The sequence below is a fragment of the Lepisosteus platostomus genome, chromosome 2, assembly GCF_059453375.1.
Source record: "Lepisosteus platostomus isolate fLepPlt1 chromosome 2, fLepPlt1.hap1, whole genome shotgun sequence".
Classification (NCBI taxonomy): Eukaryota; Metazoa; Chordata; class Actinopteri; order Semionotiformes; family Lepisosteidae; genus Lepisosteus; species Lepisosteus platostomus.
Genome location: NC_142612.1, coordinates 70,053,325 through 70,069,397, shown reverse-complemented (window position 1 = coordinate 70,069,397; position 16,073 = coordinate 70,053,325). Strand labels below are relative to the sequence as shown.

The window sequence follows — 16,073 nt, the reverse complement described above, 5'->3', positions numbered from 1 at the left end:
AGTCCCACAGAACTGAACCGATGTCACATCTTTAATGGCTCGGATTGTTGGTCTGTATATAAAATACAGATTGAATAACCCAAATGCAGTGTTAGACAAAGGATAACAGTGCTAACGTGGTTCTCTTTTCCTTGTTGATGGTGTGACACCGTTATTGTAAACTCTGAATTATTTTTTAGACTAATCGGACTCAAAAAGGCCAGAAAAGGTGAAATATATATAAACTGCCACTAGTCGGTGCTATATCACTTTCTCAGACATCAGCTCAAATAGGCCAGTGAAAAGTTTTTTGTTGAGACCAACAATGCTGTTGGGAGGAGGCGCTCATTGCTTATTGGTTCGGGATCTGCAATTTTATTTCTGCGATTGGCCAGAAGGTGTTAAGGGCGGGAGGCAGTGTGGTCTCTCCGAACCCCCTCTTCCACCCCCCCGCCCCCCATCTCAGCGTCCAAAGCAGCTTCTCGCATACTACTTACTACGGCTTGAAATGTGACTCAAAATATACATTACTGAAGGGTGCGAGATACAAACTGGAATACCGTTTTGTGACAACTGAAGGATTGTGTGCGCGCTCGCCTCTTGCTAATAGTAATACAAGAAGTAGGGGAGAATAACTTTGCCATGACAGTGGATTTGATTGCGATTTTCTGTTTAATCACTACGGTTTCTGCAGTGGAAGGTAAATTAATGGGATTGTCTCTGTATTTTTTAATGCTGTGTGCGCTCTCCGGTTTTCAGGGAATACTGTGAATACGGTGGTTTCTCAGTGGCACAACTATTGGAGTTATGGCATTGGAAAAATAATCATGGATGCAAGTACTTGTGCATATAGTTTTGTGTGTTTTCCAAAACTGTCAGTTCTGGTGGAGCGTCTCACAGTTGTAGTACAGCTGCCTTTTTGTAAACCCGATGCTGCTAAAACTGCAATGCAGTGTAGCCCAGAAACAGTCAGGTTTGAGCTGCCAGCCTGGATACTGTGGATACCTTGCTGCTAAATTAGGTTACCTTGCTCCAGCTTTCCTCTAACGTTAGACAGTGTTACTCGCACTGCTCTTAATATAAATGTCGCTGGACTACTTTTGCTGAGCCTAAGTGGTGATGGAGCAAGTAATACATCATCCAGTGATTAAAAAAAATAACTATTTTTGCAGTATTCAGGTCTTATGAAGTACAGAGACACGAAAAGTCTTTGTGGTAACATTTTACCATATACTGATTTTATGAAGGAGGGCGTCTCACATGACTAGTCGCTGTACGAGGACACTGTTCTCACTGATACTAGAACAAAATCGGCAAAACTGAATATTGTGGTGTCCAAGAGTCGTAGCCTTTCCAGAATTGTGCTGGTCCTAGGTAACATTTATTCTGCCTAATGAACACTTAACTTCCTAACTGTATCTTAAATGCCAGTAGTTCTAAACTTCTAAACTTAATTTTTTCTGCTAAGCAATGTTCAACAGGTACCTTCTTAGACACGAAATTGTCGTTTTCAGTCATATGTACAAAAGGTACTTCAGTTCTTCTTGAAAGCAATTGTCATTCTGACATTAAAAGTCATTATTTTATGCATTCAGAATTTAGTGATTATTATCTCGTCTCCGGTCCAAAAATAAAATAGCTGAATACACGTTTGACTGTGTTACAATGAAAATAGAATTAGGACTGGTGCATTGACAGTTCTTGCATATTCTGATTGATAACTCTTTGATGCTTAACGCAACGCACTGTAAGAAGCGTAGTTAGATTTTCGAGTTTCTCTTAAACATTTCAGGACAAACTAGCACTCTAGTACTGTACTGTATGTTGCAGCACTGTTACGGATTGTTACGGTAAGTTTCTCGGCTAGTTCCGTGCATCACATTAATAGGTCAAACACAAAAGACGCATTCCTCGGCAGCAGAAATCATTTTGGGGGAGGAGGTGAATCCCCAGGGAGCAGACTGTACGTATGTCCGTGCTGAAATTTGTAATATCCATGTAGCCTTCTGTTGAATACAGATGGGGAGGAGGTGTAGCAAAAGCTCTATTCTTCTGAGCGCGTTATAGCCGCGTGTTCAAATTCTTATACTTAACAGAATAAATTGAATACTAAATGGACGATCGATCGACTTAGTATGGTCAGCACTTACGATGCTCAATAATTAAAGAATCGATTAGCATTAATCACTGATGGTTATGAAGCACTTTCTCTTTTTAATTTCTATACGTTAAGTTTTGATTCTTCTAAACACACTTGGATCTGATACTAGAGAGGAGAAAAGCGTCTTAAATTGAGTTTTATACTGTACAGTATATTCAGTTTCTGGAGCTGTTTCTTACTGATAAACGCGCTACTCTTTACTCTTGACCTATTTATGATGGAAATTATCGTGAGCATCAAAATGACTGAATGTTTATTGGTAAGAAACGAAGACCTTTACTTTTTAAACTCATTTTCTTTTTTTTTCTTTCCAATACATATAATTCGAAGTACACCTCATTCAGAAAACCATGTTAGTTATGTATCTGTTAAAACGTGAAACATATTTCTGAATTTATTGGATTTATCGGACCTTTTTGGGGTGCAGTAAACAGCGCCTAAATTTTGTTTTTGTGTTTTTCTCTCGCTTTCTATTGCTTGACGAATCTCCATTCCACGTTTAATACTTTACAAATATTCTGTTTAGACTTCCATCTTCATTAATGTCATTACCATCTCATTCTATATCGTGTAATTGCTGCCTTTTGTGTATACCAGTAAAGAGCGAACTGAGATCATATCCACTTGCTATTTTACGCTTTCCGACCTCAAAGTAGAAAACTGAAGGAATTGCACTATTTTAGGATTCAGTCTCTTACTCTGGTAGAAGAATGGCAATAATTCAGTTAGGCACTTATTGCATTTTACATACTGCATTTTGAGATTTTGCAGCACTCAATTAACAAGATGCCGCCTGGAAAGAATGATAACGTACTGTATTAGTTAACAGCTTGTATTTAATTTATTTAAATCTAAACGATTTAACCTATGTGCACACTTTTATATCACGACATCTAAAGCGATTTTAAAAAGCTCAAAGGCGTTTGTATGGTACTGAATTTTAAGTGCCTTGAATATTAATATGGCAAATCGCATAGAAGTGGCTTTCAAAACCAAGCAGTAGTAACCTCTACCGGTATGTCTGAAGTAATATAAATGCATTCATACATTATCTTTCAGGGCTTCGCAATGTAATAGTTTTTTTTTTTAGTTTTCTATTGTTGTGCCAGATTGTTAAAACAGTATTTCCGACATGTTTGGTATTACGACATGTTGGTGAGATTTGGTTGATCTAAAGGATAAGTTTGTTGCTCTAGATTAAATAGAAGGCATTAAAGAGTTTTTGTTTTCAATGGGTTTTTTTTTCTGTTTTTATATGCTCGGTGTGTACAGTATATATAGTTTTCCAGGCCGAAGCCATCAACGCCTGTTACGCTATGTTTAATTACGAGGGCTGGTGGGAAAAGCCCTAATACGTCCCCCCAGGGTGCTGACTTGAGCCTTTCTGGCTTGTCCTTTTTTATCTCCAGTAGCTTCAGGTTCCTCGGATTTTCAGAGAAAAATTTTTTTTCGCTCAACATTAAAAAAACTCCGAAGATTCTCGCTTGGTCTCTGGCATGGATAGAATTGACGTTGTAATACAACTTCAAAGTACACCAACTTGTTTTAAGTTCAAAGAATTTGCTTATGTTCCTGTCTGCAGCAGGTTAGAATGATAATATTTTTGCCCAAGTCGTGCAATGTATTCCAGTTTCAACATGCTGCTACAAACTATGAGGAATTGGAGTTCATGCCTTGCACATACAGTAGTACACAATAGTAAAAAGTAATTATCTTTTTTTTTCAACAATAAATACGTATTGTTCTGTTATCTGGAACCTGTGGCACTGCATTCATACCAATTAGACAGGTAACATGAATAAAGGCCTCTCAGTTCTCCCCGGTGCATACAGTATAAGCTACAGATACTTTTCTTTAGAACCATACAGCCATCAACAGTAGTGGATCACACCGTAAATAATTGCTAGCAATTCAGTGTGCTGCTGCTTCTCCCTTGAACTGACAGGCTGTGCTGTATTCAATGGGCCGTGATGTACACTGGTGTTAAGCTTCCATACACTTCAGCAGATGAAGGCCCCTGCAAAGGGCTCTCTACTTGCCATACAGATGGTAATCATGTCAGGCAGACTGTTTCCATCTGTTACTGGGACAGAGTGGGACAGATCCGTTTCAGCCTGCTCTCTGGGCGTATGTTACAGCACCATAGGGTATAACCTGATGAGGCAATCCCAGGTGAGGAACTGCAGTGTTTGCTCTGATGAGGCTCACCTGTTCAGATTATTGTAACAAGGTGCCATATCAATTATTATCTGCTCATTGTGTGAAATGCATAATATTTTTTTCTGTCCATTTTATTCCTTGTTTCTGTAATGTCAGACTATTGTTTGTCCATGTATTATTACTATTTACCAAATATTTGCAAAGTTTTGTCCATTAATGTAAAAGTGCTTTTTCCAGTCTTTCTGGAAATGTCTCACATGGCACGTACAGTATGTCAGGTTTGCTTGTTCCACTGGAGCGCGCTTTGATATAGGGGTGTCTGCTCCCTCCCAGTGGGTACAGAACTGAGGCAGAAGCTGCGTCTTTCCCTTTATCAGCTGCTAAGCTGGCAGAGATCAGTATCTTAGCCTGTGTGATCCTAGACCTCTCTTTCAGGTGTTAATGAACAATGATTAATTTATCACTGCAGCTGAGGCTTCTTAATAGGGAGAATCTTGAATAATGAGATACTTTCTGTGGAACCAATTTGTTTCTCTTCCTTTGAATCCAGAATGGCTTCAGCTACAGGCGTTTTGAATGAGGCTTTACATTCATTACCACAGTATATGCTGTGACTGGGACTGGCTTGAACTTTTCTTAATCTTTACGGTAGTTAGGGGACTCTTTTTGTTCTTAGGACATTTACAGCGTCTTGTTGGTCTTATATAGGGATGTACTGTACAATATACCCTACCATTTGTCAAGAAACACAGCTGAATCATTATGTTCTTTTGATTTTGCAGATATTATTAGAAAATGAGTCCTACAACTTAGAATGATAGGTGGATTTCTACTTTGGAATTTTTTTAATATTTAGAAAATATGTCTCATATTATGGTCCTTGCCAATCTTAATAAGAATAGCTATTCTATGTTTTGAACTGTTCTAGTTGACGGAAAGGATCCTTATATGGCAGTTCTTAAGGGGTAAAATTGTCTGGAATGGATATAAAAACCGCAGTGGATTCAAAGGAATTTTGTGAGATTAGATTTACCCTAGGTTTGAATAGTATTTATTTCAAAATGGATCTGTAACCAATGTGCTGTACTTCATATTTTTCATTTTGGAATTACTGGTATTTCCTGAATTCTGTGTGCATGTGCAAAGCACAAGAGGGAGAAAATTAACTGACCATTTAAATGCAGTGATATAGGAAGCTTTCTTATCAAGCTGTTTGATGCTTTGTATTAGTTTCCTCTTGTTTTAAATGGTAGCTCATTTGTTAGGTTTCTTGTAATACATACTGATTACTAAGATTTTAACTTCATGTAGGTGTCTGGTGACTACAGGAATGTTTGGACAGTTTGCTGCCCTGCAAAGATGTAATTACAGTACATGATCCTAAGTTTGCATTCATTTGGGATTTTGTCTCACTCCTTGTATAACCATTTAATCTCTCTCACAGGGCCTCTGGACAATAAAATTGAAATGGCAGGCTTATCGATCAGCTCATAGTAGCAAGCCTTTTGGCTTTGCTTTAGGGTTATTGCTGACCAGGTCTCTAATTGCTGGCGTTGTCTACCTTTCAAATCATTCCTTAATGAACTGGGTGATTAACAAATTAAAATGGGTCATGTTTTGAAAAAAGAAATATTTTACAGCTCGTACAGCCTAAGGCTCTGTGAACTTCCCCTCCCTCTCTCTTTTTCTGTCTGCCAGCCTGGCTCAGGCGACTCCTTTAAAATATAATGTTTTTACCTGGACATGAAACAAGTCTTTCCAAAGCCCCACGGAGAGTATTGATCAAATAGACACGGTTGCCATTAGAAAAAGTGTTCCAGATCCTTCTCTTGCACACTGGTCTTCACTTGTCTTAGCCAAAATTGTCCTCCCTCTTTCTTCTACTTCACTGCTTTTTGTCCACCATTCTCAGCCACCCCCCCAACCTCTCCATCCCTCTCCTTCTCCCTGATTAATGTGCCTTAAACCAAAACAATCAGCCCCAGGCAATTTAATGGGCAGAGATTGCCGGCAGAAGAGCTTCAGTTGTACAGCATGTCCCTGTTGATACATCCCTGTCTCTTAATTCATCTTTCTATTCCAGGCGTCTAGCAAGCAGGCCAATCTAGGTTTAATTGGTTCCAGGGCAAATAGAAATAAGTGATGTTGCTGTAAGTGCAGAGAATTACGATTGCTGTTGTGAATAATGATCTGGCAATGGAGGAAACGGCACACATTTTTAATGACATGCAAATTTCTTTTCTCCTTCTCTCTTTAGCTTGTTTGATTTCTTTTCCTTTTGTTGTTGAATAAAACAACCTACAGCAGTCCTCATTCCAACACATCTGTTCTATCTCTGGCACTAATGTAGCCTAATCAGAGTTGTTTATTTGATCAAAGAGTGCCATTTCTTATGTTTGCGCCATCTTTCTGAACTGACCTGCTTTGGAACTGTATATACAGTATATGAGATATCACGCAGTAGTGTAGGAAGGGATAAATGTGCTTATACTGTTAAGAAACACAAGTTGGACAGCTAAAAGGTGTTAGGTACTTTAAAACTGGGACAATTGAAGTTGTGGTGCTAGAATTAATCATCTCTGTTCACCTACAGAGCAAAATGGACAGTATATGGTCGAGGTACTCATTCATACCAGTTCTTGTTAACCTTTTGTAACACATCTGGGGCCACCATTAAACAAGCCTTATCAGTATATTATGCTACGCAGGTGTTACCAAAGCTTTCTCTGGAAAAGAAAAGTAACTCAGAGATACAATAATAATCCATACTGTTATATCCCAAAGGACATCAAGGCACTTTACATAGAAGACGGTGATCACTTCATCTGCTGAGGTTCAGCAGTCACTTGGGTCCATCAGGAATTATGAGCCAGCATCCTCACTACAGTGCAGATCGGATGGAGGTGCAACATTATTTCACCAATTGATTTTTAGGGGGAAATTTAGTTCAGACAGACCGAGGATGCAGATCCAGATTTTAGCCTGGACACCAGGCATGATACTCCTAGGTACAGTGCCATAGGAGCTTTGATGACTACATTGGCAGGACTTGTGGTTTTATACCTCATTCAAAAGACAGAACCTACTACAGCACAGTATCCCCATTGACCTTATTGGAAATTCGTGTTCAGGGGGAAGAATGCTGCCTACTAGTGCACCAATAGCACTTGAATCAGCTCCCTGGTTTTCCTTGGCGTGTGTTTGAACCTTCTCTTCTTTTATTATTGGAAAAATATACCTACAGTAAAAGCCTTATGTGTGGATGCATTCTCAGAATGGCATGAAGTAACAGCTATTGCTAGAGTGGATATCATGTTTAAGTGCATATATTTTCTTATTGTTTAATGTTTCACCATATAATGGCTATATAACATTATAATTATATACAGTAATTTCATGTTTATGTAATGAAAATAAAATATAAATTGCAAAAAAATAATTCTCTTTAGTGACAAAATTGGCAGTTGAAATTGCTTCATTATTTAAAAAATGGACACTTAGACCCAGGATGTTATATTATGATGTGTGTTGTGTTCCTTTTTAAAATTATAATGGAAAATTACCAGACATGAAATGTTTATGCAACGCCGAGGCAAAAGCTCAGGCACACTGTTGCTTCTGTATTGCACGCAAGGCCCAAGCAGGTTGAGTTCAATGTAAAAAGGAATAAAAGTAAAGGCCTTAATTAAAGCCGACAAGACCATTTGGTGAGAGGCAGGATTTAACCTCTGCCGCTGATGTTTTTCCCAGAAATGCATGCAAGTTTATATGGTACACCTCAGATTTCAGGTAAATAGTGCCATAATTCTGCTTTAAATTTCACACAGCAACAGCATTATTGCTTATTGCAGTCATGGTTGTCAGCAGTGAAGGCAATCTGGTGGAGTTACAGATGGAAACACTCAGCTGAGATTTATTTTTAATTTTTCTGCCGTGATCTGGCACGAATGTAATTTGTGACCACTTAAAAGTATTACAGATAACCCTGCCCAGTTTTATTTAAGCAATAATTTAACTTTGAACTATTTATTTCCCCCTTTGTTCTTTTTTAATACCATCAAATGCATTATAACCTATTTACAAAAGGTATATTGTCATATTGATTTGATTACAGAAGATTTGCTACAGGGATCTTTAGTAACTCATCTGGTTAACGTTATTAAAATAAGCCTTGCTGTAAAGGTTAATAATGGTGTGGTACAGTATGCCCTTGTAAATCAGATTTCTAACTTTAAGGAAAACGTCAAGGTTAAATTCTGCACTTTAAATTAATAAGTAAAAACATAATCACATTCCCTTTAGTGTCTTTAATTAAAATTACCCTGAGGATATACAATCCCATTTTTTTTGTAGAATTTTGTTTATGCTACAAATCTGAGAGCCTTTTTTCTGTCTTGGTGCCAGCTGAATTGAAATGTCTTTTACAGACACTGTAGCCTATATGCCTGGGCCTGACTTTTCTTTGTATAAGTGTTTTATTATATCAGAGATGGACTCAATTGCACGTATTAGCTTATAATAGATGCATTATGCTGCACACTGTGTGGCCATGCAGACTGTTTTAACACTCTATTGAGTCGTGACTGTCTACATCTCACTGCCTCGTTGCTGGCAGTTTATCATGCTGATCAAGGAGATGAAGTTCATCATTTGCTGTCCTTTAAGCATTCTCCCCATTTCACTGCTTTTTATGCCATAAATATTTACTGGCCATCTTTAACCATGTCACTGCTTTTGGGTTTGATATTTCCATGTCTGATTTGAATAGACTATGGCTTGAGAGCTTTTGCCAAGAGACATTCCTGTGTGTGTTCCCTTGACAGCAAAGAAAACATGGACGGTAGGAGATGAGAGCCCAGAAGGTAATATAGACAAATCTGCATACGGTGTGTACATTGTAAGCACCCATGATTTCTGAGTCTAACCCAGGAGAAAATAGTCATTTTCTGTGAAGAGTGCTGATTTATCAACATCTACAGCATGGTGTCTGTGGGGAAAACCAAAGCCACAAAAACTTTTGCAGAGTCCATGCAATTTAGTCCTTAACTGCAACTTGAGAACAGGACTGAAAGAAAGACTTAATATTGGTTAGCCTTCAGTGGACTTCCTTTTTATTAGATCCTTTTTGACTTGTTTTATAGGTTAAAGGAAGGCCTTATCCAGTTATAGTGTCTTTAATTCCATTAGGAAACTCTGATCCCCATACGTCATTTGCAAAAGGATGGCTCAAAGATGAATCATGGCACACAAAAAGCCAGCTTTAGCCTCAGATTTAACTCTGGCAACGCTTACTCTGTTGTTGCTTTCCTTTCCCAAGGAATTGTCATCTTCCTCTGTATGGTGGGCAGACCGGTTGTTATTCTGGTCCAGTGCAGTCTGCATAGCGGAGGGAATCCTACATAGAGGTTTGATCATCAAAAAGACAGGCATTCTGTCCTCAAAATTAGTTATTATATGCAGACAAAAAAGCACTGTTCAAAGTTTTGGCACATTTTTCTCTCTTTTGTGTTTTTATGGTCAGTAGTAAAAAGAAAAGGAAAGGAACATCAGAAAAATGGAGGAAATACTTTGCTGTCTTAGCCTGGGTTAAACATGCAGTGGTAAGAAACTTAAAAGGTTTCACAGCGAAATGCAGTGCGACTTCTAAAATGCTTGTTTGCCTGGTACTTTGGAAGGCATTATAGCCTTTCCTGGTATATTGATAGGCCTCTTTTTCTGAGAGTGTGATTAATCAGTGCAAAAGGCGCGGGGAGAAGCACAGGGCAGAGCCTTGTAATGAGGAGTGTGGGAGTGCAAGTGCACCACTGACATGATACCTTGAGCTGCAATAAAAGAGGACGCTTGGCGGCGGCGGCTTGCGAAAGGAGCCTCATTATTTCCCAATTACTGCTCCCGAAAGGGGAGCGGGGAGGCGAACTTGAATTGATGCGCTGCGACGAATGGGTTGCGTTCAGACGTTTGATGCGCATTCATTCGCTGAGAAGTTCGCTAGAGAGACGCTAGAGAAAGTGTTGATGAAGAAAGGAGATGTTAATTCAATTACAGGTTTATAGTACAGCATAAAGCCTTTCACCATAAGTAGTGTTCCAGAGCATTTCATAAAATCCTCTCCTGCAAACTGCTGGAGTTACTTATTCTATTGTACTTATTCCAGAACCTTGCTGGTATTTTCTTTTGCTGTTTTTTAGAATGCACTGCTTCGTAGTGGCTTAAAGAATGCAGGAGGGCTAACACTGGCAACTACATGTCTTCCTCCATGAAGCAGCTATTGTACATATTACTGTAAAGCTATCATCCTAGCAAGCAAGTCATTTCCAGAGGCTGGGAGTATGATCCAGCCTCTCTGCACTCAGTCCACAGTCATTCTATTGGGGATGGACCCTGGTTTCTGGAGAGGGCTGAGAGACATTTAAGCTGAGTCTTTTGCCTTTTTGTACCATTTCATCAGCACTGTATGGTATAAATGGTACAAAACCAATCTCCATGTGAAAGCAAGTTTACCGATAACAGCGATTATGAAGTCCGAACAGTGGGTGTAGAGTCTTTCTCTTGGGGTTTCATCTCTATAGCTTTATCTGATAACATATTTCAGTAATAGAAATTATGGGCCTTGCTTTTCCATAAGGCCCCACTGTTTAATAATGTAAGCAATTGAACTAGGAATCTCAACGTTTTTTGAGAAGTAAGACATTTTAATTAAAAATAGGACTGGCCTCCTTTTGCTTCTCAGCATGTGGTGAAGGAATCGGTTGACTTTTTTTTTTAATAGCACACAGAAGAAAGGCCTGATTTTTTTTCTTTTTTTTTTAAGTAGCTGAAATATGAATCCATTTCAATATTTACACAGGGGAAGTAGGGGCAACGAGCCTTGCCAAGAAAGAAAAATCAGTTGGATTTGACGGAAGAAGGCAACAAAGACCTTCATTTATTATTCTTTCCAGGAAATCAGTTTTGGGGCCCTGACATAATGATTTAATTTTCCTCTTCGGCTCCTAGCTCTGGGTTGTGGGGCTTTGGCAAATGAGTGGAGGCACTCTGAAAGCAAGAATGAGTGAAAAATAAATATTGAGATGTGTAATGGGCAAAACATTCTCAAGTAAAGAACAGTTGAATGTTTTTAGATACTTAATAGATGCCTGATCAAATAATCAGCAGCTTGATGGTGATTTGCAATGCAATTTGCTAAACATTATTAAAGGCCTTTTTCGAGAGCTCCACACTGATTTACCCAGAGAATCACATTTTTAAATAATTTGATAGCATAGTAAATAGTAAGACTGCATAATGCTTTCAGACTTTTTGTGAGTGGTAACTGTTTCTCCTCAACCAACGTTGCATTTCACCACTTGTACTGAATTTCATCATGCTGGACATATTTTTGGGTTTTATTCTAATGTACTTTTGGAAATGTCTTTACAGTGCTTAGAAACTATCAGAATGAAAAAAAGGCAGTGAAATTTAATGGTTGACAATGCACAATATTTTGTTCATACCTCATCAAATGCATACAGACCCAGCATTTTAGTGACCACTGTACACCATCCAAATATGTGCTAGTCATACTGTTACTATAGTCTTCAGGACAATAAATGCCATTCAGTATGTGCTGATCATGCACAATATAATTACTGTAGTAACTACTGTTAGGCTTACAGTACAAAATTCTCAATTAAATTTATTTTTGGAATATATATGCTACTCAAAATACATTAAATATTATGTCACGTGAGCTGATATTAGTGCTTTTAGTTGTACTGTATATCAGGAGGGGAAGTGTGATCTCTACTTAGAAAGCTGAGGTAAAAGTTGGGTGGTAAAAAAAAAATATTGCGCATTAAAACTCTTTATTTACTGAGCCTGAGAGAAATGACTTGTGTGTCACATTCTAAAGATTGTGTTCAGGAGATTAATTCCACTTGTTGATTTTATTTTCAGATGATGTTAAATGCAATGTAAACCATGTTGATTGCAATTACCAGAGTAATCTCTCAGCCTTTTTGGCTTTTGACCTGGGCATGTTTTCTTTCTGCAGCGGGGTTGTTTCACTTTGCAGTCTGCCATTAAAAAGAATTGATTGGAGGTGGTACTAAAGGAAAAGAAAACAAGCAAAGGAATGTGGAGAGAGAGAGAGCTCTCATGACCTTGCTTTGCGCATATTGGGAATCCTGGCTAACTGCTGGATTTTTCAGCTCTGCTGTCCAGCACAAGATCTTGGTGAAAAGAAAGTGTTTTCAAGTAATTAAGTATTGATTTTAAACAGTGGGGGTAATAAAAAAGTGAAGCCAGCTCCCTTGTAATTACTGGGTAATATTGGCTGTCGCAGGGCTATGCGATGGAGCATGAGGTGAAGGAAAGGGGCAGTATTGTGCCCAGCAGCCACAGGCATGGCTGCCTGGTTTGGAGAGATAAAGAGGTGCTCGCTGAAACCCAACCTGGCACACGGGTTGCAGAGCATTTTGCCAATAAACCTCCCCACCAGCAGCCATGTTGGAACTGCATACATTACAAGTGTCTCTCGGCACTTCCATTCTTTGACGTGATTAACAAAAGAAAATAAAAGAAATCAATATGTATGCATTTTCAGGCTTGAGGTTTATCTGATCATTGCATCACAGAGAAGCGTAAGATGATTTTTCATTGTAATACAGTATATGTAAGTGAACATTGTCCCCCCAATTACGTATACTGTATTACAATTAAAATTCTGATGTACCATACAATCCTAGATGAATGTTAATCTGCTAATTTCTAAATAAAAGTAGGAAAAACTAGAGGTTAAACTTCAGTCTTGCTGGCCATACAAAGTGCTGCTCCCAGGGAATCTGTACACTGAATTTTAACACAACAGAAAAGGAGGCCATTCTGTGATCCACGGCTTCTTCACTATTGTTCTGTGCGGGTTTTAGAGCAGGTTGAAGAAATGCTTTTTTTTGTCAGCATCTTACTGAGTCAGAAGAAGGGGAATCATATTTTACCACATTGCTGCAGTTATGTTAACAGTGACACAAGTTCAGTCTACTGGGAATCACAGCTTTCTCTTCAAACGGGATGCTCAGTGAGCTTTTGCTGCAGAAAGCATCTCAAGCTCTAATGGGCTGTGGATGAGTCTGTGAAAGATCCAGATTATTAGCTGTTTTTTTTTCTTTTAGAACATTTCTATGACTGTACTATTAATATCTAAGGCTTTTAGATCTTTATTTAATCCAGTCTTCAATTTTAGTTATTTATTCTAGTCCTTGTCAGGAAGTGTTTTTCTTTGTAAATAATTTTTTTTTCCTGTTTCCACTCAAGACTTTCGGCCTTGTATGCTGTTCTATGTATTCAAAAGCAGCACATTCTATTTAATGCAGAGCATAAAGGGATGAACTTTACTTCACTCTTGTAATTGTAAAGAGAAGACACTTGGTAAAGTTTCTAGTTTCAGTGGATGGTTAGCTTTGGTAGACTATATAGTGTTTAAAATGTATCCTGGTTAATCCTCCTCTAAAGTCTCCTGCTGTGTCTAAACTAGAGCTACATTTTTTTACACTAAAGTGAGGAACAATCAGCTTTTACCCCCCTGCCCCCCCTTTAAATAAACTTTAAATAAACACTCTCATAATGCCCAAATACTTGTTAAAATGTTTGGGTCTGTCTCAGCTATTTTAAACTGCTAACACAGTTCATAAGTAAACAATGTAATTAAGATATAAAGTATCACATTCTAGTTGGAGGATGCTCTTTTAATTTAAGGGCCCCCCTGGGCAGTGAGGAAATTTAATATCTTGGGTGGACCGAGTATGGAGCTTGTACTACCAGAATCAGGAATTTAGACTTTGTTCCCAAAGTAACTGGACACCCCACCTTTTTACCTACTCATAAGAAGGTGACCTTCTGTGACCTAGATATGGAAATTGTCTTACTCAGACTGTTCTGGTCTTTTAACATTTGTAGTTCAAAATAATTGCAGTACTCTTTGTAATGAAGAAAATGCTTAATGAATACAGTCCAAGGTTGCTTATTGGCATGTAAATGTTTACAGATTTTAGGCAAGCATTCCTTTTAATTACAGGTTACAGGTTTGACTTGTAAAGGAAAACTGCCTGTGTAAAAATCTAATAAAAATGTCCAACCATTTCTTTTGAACTTTTTAAATGCCACACATCTTTACTACTAGACTTTGAGTTGTAGTTTCGTACAGTAAATTAGATTTATACGATCTCTGTGTTTTTAATAGGAAATGATTCCACGGAGAGTGTGAATGTTTTTATGAAATTATATGAATTTTCTAATAAGAGGTGTTGTTTACCAACTGATTTTGTCAAGGATACAAATAAAACAATAAACCATTATCGTCAATAAAATGCCTTTTTATTTTTTGTATCATTTGTGAAAGCAATTACATTTCAAGCACATTGTTGGGTATTCACGCATCATTTCATATCATTGACATTCCAGCTCCTCTTATGTGAAGCATGCAAGCTTTTTATTTAAGATGGACAGTGAAGGGTAAATGAAAACCTTTGTATACTACATTTGGAGTACAAGACAAGATTAGAGTTGCTCCATTTAGACAGGAGGTGTAAGCGCCATGCAGGTACTTAACAGCCGACTCTTCAGCCAAGTTGGCATCACACAAAAATATATTCAACATTCCCTAAGTGAATTGATTCCCTTTTTTGTAAAGTGATAATTTAAAATGCATTTCCTCTTTTCATAATCACTTCCCAAAGTTAGGGAGCTGCACAGTACATAAATACATACATGTGATACACATAGATATTTCTAAATTAATATAATCATATACTGTACATCTAAAAACAAAGACAAGAAGCAAAATACACAGGGTGTATTATATATAGTCAAAACATTATTACATTACAAGATTGTTATTGAATATTAAAATGGTTTTGCCTCTAAAAAGCCATATTACAACCCCCAAACCACACACCCCTTTCTTGGAAAAGAAATATTGTGATTTGCTTTATGAAATAAGCAACTACCAGTTTTTTTTCTTTTAAGTTGTATTTCCTTTATTAAAAGTGAATTTTGATACCAGAATGTTCCTGAAAAAACATTGCAGTAAGTGGATTTTCTGCTTCATTGTGTTCCCTTATTCACATTTGTTCATAAATGGATTCATTTTTATTTAGGGACTGTAGGAAATTTAGATTCAGGTATAAGAAGAATAATTAGAAACTTCTGTACTGCATGAAAAGGAACTGAAGTTCATTGCTTTTTATATGGAGGGAAAAAACAAACACACAAAGGAAAACGCAAAACAGTTTGATTTGCTTTCCTGTGGTCATTTGCATTGTGAACAAGATCTGAGGGTTTTGTCTGAAAAGTGAATAGACATCTGTTGAAAAGATTAATTTTGAATGGACTTCTAAATAAGTACACCATGGTAATTATGTACTGTATGTGTGTAAGATAAATTAGTTCTGACAGATTCCATGCAAAACACAGTCACTGTCACTTGCAGACATGATGAAGTCAAAATGGTTGTCTTGTTCAGTCAAAGTGAAATGACATTTTAAAATGATTGGGCAAAAACATCTATACCTTAATTTTTACCAAATATATTTTAGAAGAGGTTTACTCTATTACCAAAGAAAGAGTATATTTGGTAAAATACACTCTTTCTTCAGTAATAGAGTAATTGGCCTTCCAGTTTTTGCTTCTTAGGATAAGTGTCTGTTGTGCAACAGAAAGAAAGGTCATGGTAACATATTGGACTTTGTCAAGGCGGTCTTATACTAATAGTGTTTTTGGGATTAAAACCTCATTATAG

The 16,073-nt window shown here is 37.7% G+C and overlaps 1 protein-coding gene across 3 annotated transcripts in view; it reads left to right on the top strand.

The window, feature by feature from the left end:
• The first annotated feature begins 441 nt into the window (after positions 1-441).
• The window catches only part of ephb1 (EPH receptor B1), a 205,902-nt gene continuing 190,270 nt past the window's right edge, over positions 442-16,073 (top strand). For all 3 annotated transcript variants that reach the window (XR_015929091.1, XR_015929092.1, XM_088616403.1), the window contains exon 1: positions 442-679. Coding sequence is in view for 1 of the 3 variants with exons in the window: in XM_088616403.1 (XP_088472529.1) it covers positions 622-679 (58 nt within the window). In the remaining 2 variants the exon portion in view is untranslated. The remainder of the gene's footprint in view (positions 680-16,073) is intronic.